The sequence below is a fragment of the Panthera uncia genome, chromosome E1, assembly GCF_023721935.1.
Source record: "Panthera uncia isolate 11264 chromosome E1, Puncia_PCG_1.0, whole genome shotgun sequence".
In the NCBI taxonomy this organism is placed as follows: Eukaryota; Metazoa; Chordata; class Mammalia; order Carnivora; family Felidae; genus Panthera; species Panthera uncia.
Genome location: NC_064814.1, coordinates 48,485,930 through 48,488,267, shown reverse-complemented (window position 1 = coordinate 48,488,267; position 2,338 = coordinate 48,485,930). Strand labels below are relative to the sequence as shown.

Here is a 2,338-nt window from a genome sequence, read left to right as displayed (position 1 = left end):
GAAATTCCCAAATTGCCTGGGTGGGGAACTTTCAGAGTGTTTTTGTTGCCTTCTTTGTCCTGGTTTTCTATTTTTGTCTGTAAGTAATATACATTGTATCGGTAATTAACACAGTCATATACATACAAACACCCAGGGGTTCCAACCAACACAAAGGGCCCAACAGGTCAACAACTCAGGCTAGTGCTGATCCCTGGAAGGTCCCCCTACATCAAGGGAGACCAGGTTACAATGGAGACCAGAGAGACTAAGGACTTGTCCTGGGAGAGGCTAGGTTTCAGCAAGCCGCCTTGCGGTGTTGTATTATTAGAGCAATAACAGCCTTACATTAGACTTTTCTCACAGCAAGTCTGACAGCACATTGGGCCAAAGCCCAGATTTCTATCCTTATTTTAGGGATGAATAAACAAAAGCTAGAAGGGGTTCGGGAACTACTCAAATTCACATAGTCGTTTGCCAACCTGCCTTCTGAGATCAAAGCAGGGAATAGCCCCCCAGGTACAGAGACTCCAAACCACGCTTTCTCTCTCTCTCCATTCTGCAAGAAGAGGTTCACAAACACCTTCCTGCTAGATAGAATTTCATTTCACGGCTTTATCCCTGGCATTACTCTTGCCCCCGGGCACACCACAGCAGGTATCATGAGATCCCTCAACCAGTGATGCCACCACGCCAGGAAGTGCCACGTGACCGCCTTAGCCGGTGCAGGTGCAGAACGCCTACCAAGTGGCCAAAAGCTTATTCCCGCCTTGAAACCCCACTGGTCCTTCTTGTCCAATGAAATGACTCTTACTCCGTTCACTTGAAAACCACCCAAACTGTCAGGAGAACAGGGCTGGGATTATATTTTTCTGTGGTTCCTGTGGCTTTCAAAACCCACATTACTTTTAAATAGACAACGCAGAAAAAGCCCTAGCCTTAGAATGATAAGAAAAAAACCTCAGCCCCACAGAGAACCACATTAAAAACTTTCTACGTCTTTAACACACACAATAACGGGGGAGGAGAGTGAGAGACACGATGCCTCTGGTTTCCTCGTGCAGAGGGTGACAGAATAATCCCGAAGGGTCCGGAGATCTAAATCCAAGAGAGACGGGCAATTCACCTTCCTCCTCCCTGCCTCGAGACCATTTAGCTACCCTGAAATCCCCACAGCTGGTTTTCAAGCCAACCAGATTCCCCGAATGTTCTGCGGCTCGGGAACCGGCTTGCTTCGCTGGAATCTTCTCCCAGCGAAGGCACCCGTGGAGCGCCTTTAGGCCAGCAGGTCCCGGTTCCTTCGGGGCTCCCCATGCCCGGGCGGGGGCCAGCTGCGCCACCTGTGCCCGGCGGGTCGGCCCCCGGGACGGTGCAGAGCGCGACCCGGGACGCACGCGGAGGCACCGGGACGCGCGCCCGCGCGGCTCTGGGCACCGAGTCCCCGGGCGCCCGCGCGTCTGCCGCCAGCTCGCTCTGACCCCCTCCCTCCCCCTAGGTCACCCGGGGCGACACGCGTGCCGGGCCCCCGACCCGCCGGGCCCAGCCTCCGACGGAGGCTACCTTACTCACCGCGGGGCCCGCCAGAATCAGGAGCGCCCGCAGCTCCTCTTGGAAGCCGGGCAAAAGCTGGCAGCGCGGCTCACGACGCTCGGGGGTGGCCCCGGGGCCGCTCGGCTCGGACACCTCTATAGCCTGCATGCTCCCGGAGTTCTGCGGCCGGGGAGCGCGGAGATGGCCTCCTGGAGGGCGCAGTGCCGCCCCCACTCCAGTCCCCGCCCCAGACCTCCCGCCGCGCGCCGGGAGCCCGCCCGCAGCCCCGGGCCCCGCCGTGCGCGCCCCCTGCCCGGACGCGACTTTGGGCGCCTCCCTTGCACCCCTGCACCGCTGTGGACGCGACTCCTACCGGGAAGGCAGCGTTTGCAAAAATTCTGGAAGCACCCAGAAAGTGTTCAGGGGGCTGGGCCCTCGGAGCCGCGGACGCCAGGGCTCGCCCTGGCCCTGCGCCTGCCTGCCCCGGGGGTTTCAGGTTCTGAAACGTGCGGCCAGGAAGGACCTCGAGTCCTCGCTCCGGGACGGGGCCGGCGACCAGCCAGGGGCGCGGGTTGAGCACACGCCCGCCTTGGCGGGCACCTGGGCTTTGGTGGCCCCCGCCCTGCGGAGTGCGCCCAGCACCCGCTTTTGAGGCTGGGTTTGGAATTGGCGTACTCCCTTTCCCCCCACCAACTGTGTTACAGAACTTAGAATCTACCAGAATAGAGCGACAAGCCCACGTTTCCCAAACAGAACGATTCCCGTTCGGCCGGGCTTCTTGGGTATTTATCCTGAATCAGCCTGAAGTGGGAGAACCAGAACCTTTTCG

At 59.0% G+C, this 2,338-nt stretch overlaps 1 protein-coding gene across 2 annotated transcripts in view; it reads right to left on the bottom strand.

Annotated features, from left to right (window-relative positions):
* LOC125927566 (multidrug and toxin extrusion protein 1-like) overlaps positions 1 to 1,746 on the bottom strand; it is a 36,310-nt gene extending 34,564 nt beyond the window's left edge. For both annotated transcript variants that reach the window (XR_007459369.1, XM_049638070.1), the window contains exon 1: positions 1,549 to 1,746. Coding sequence is in view for 1 of the 2 variants with exons in the window: in XM_049638070.1 (XP_049494027.1) it covers positions 1,549 to 1,677 (129 nt within the window). In the remaining variant the exon portion in view is untranslated. The remainder of the gene's footprint in view (positions 1 to 1,548) is intronic.
* Positions 1,747 to 2,338: the final 592 nt, after the last annotated feature.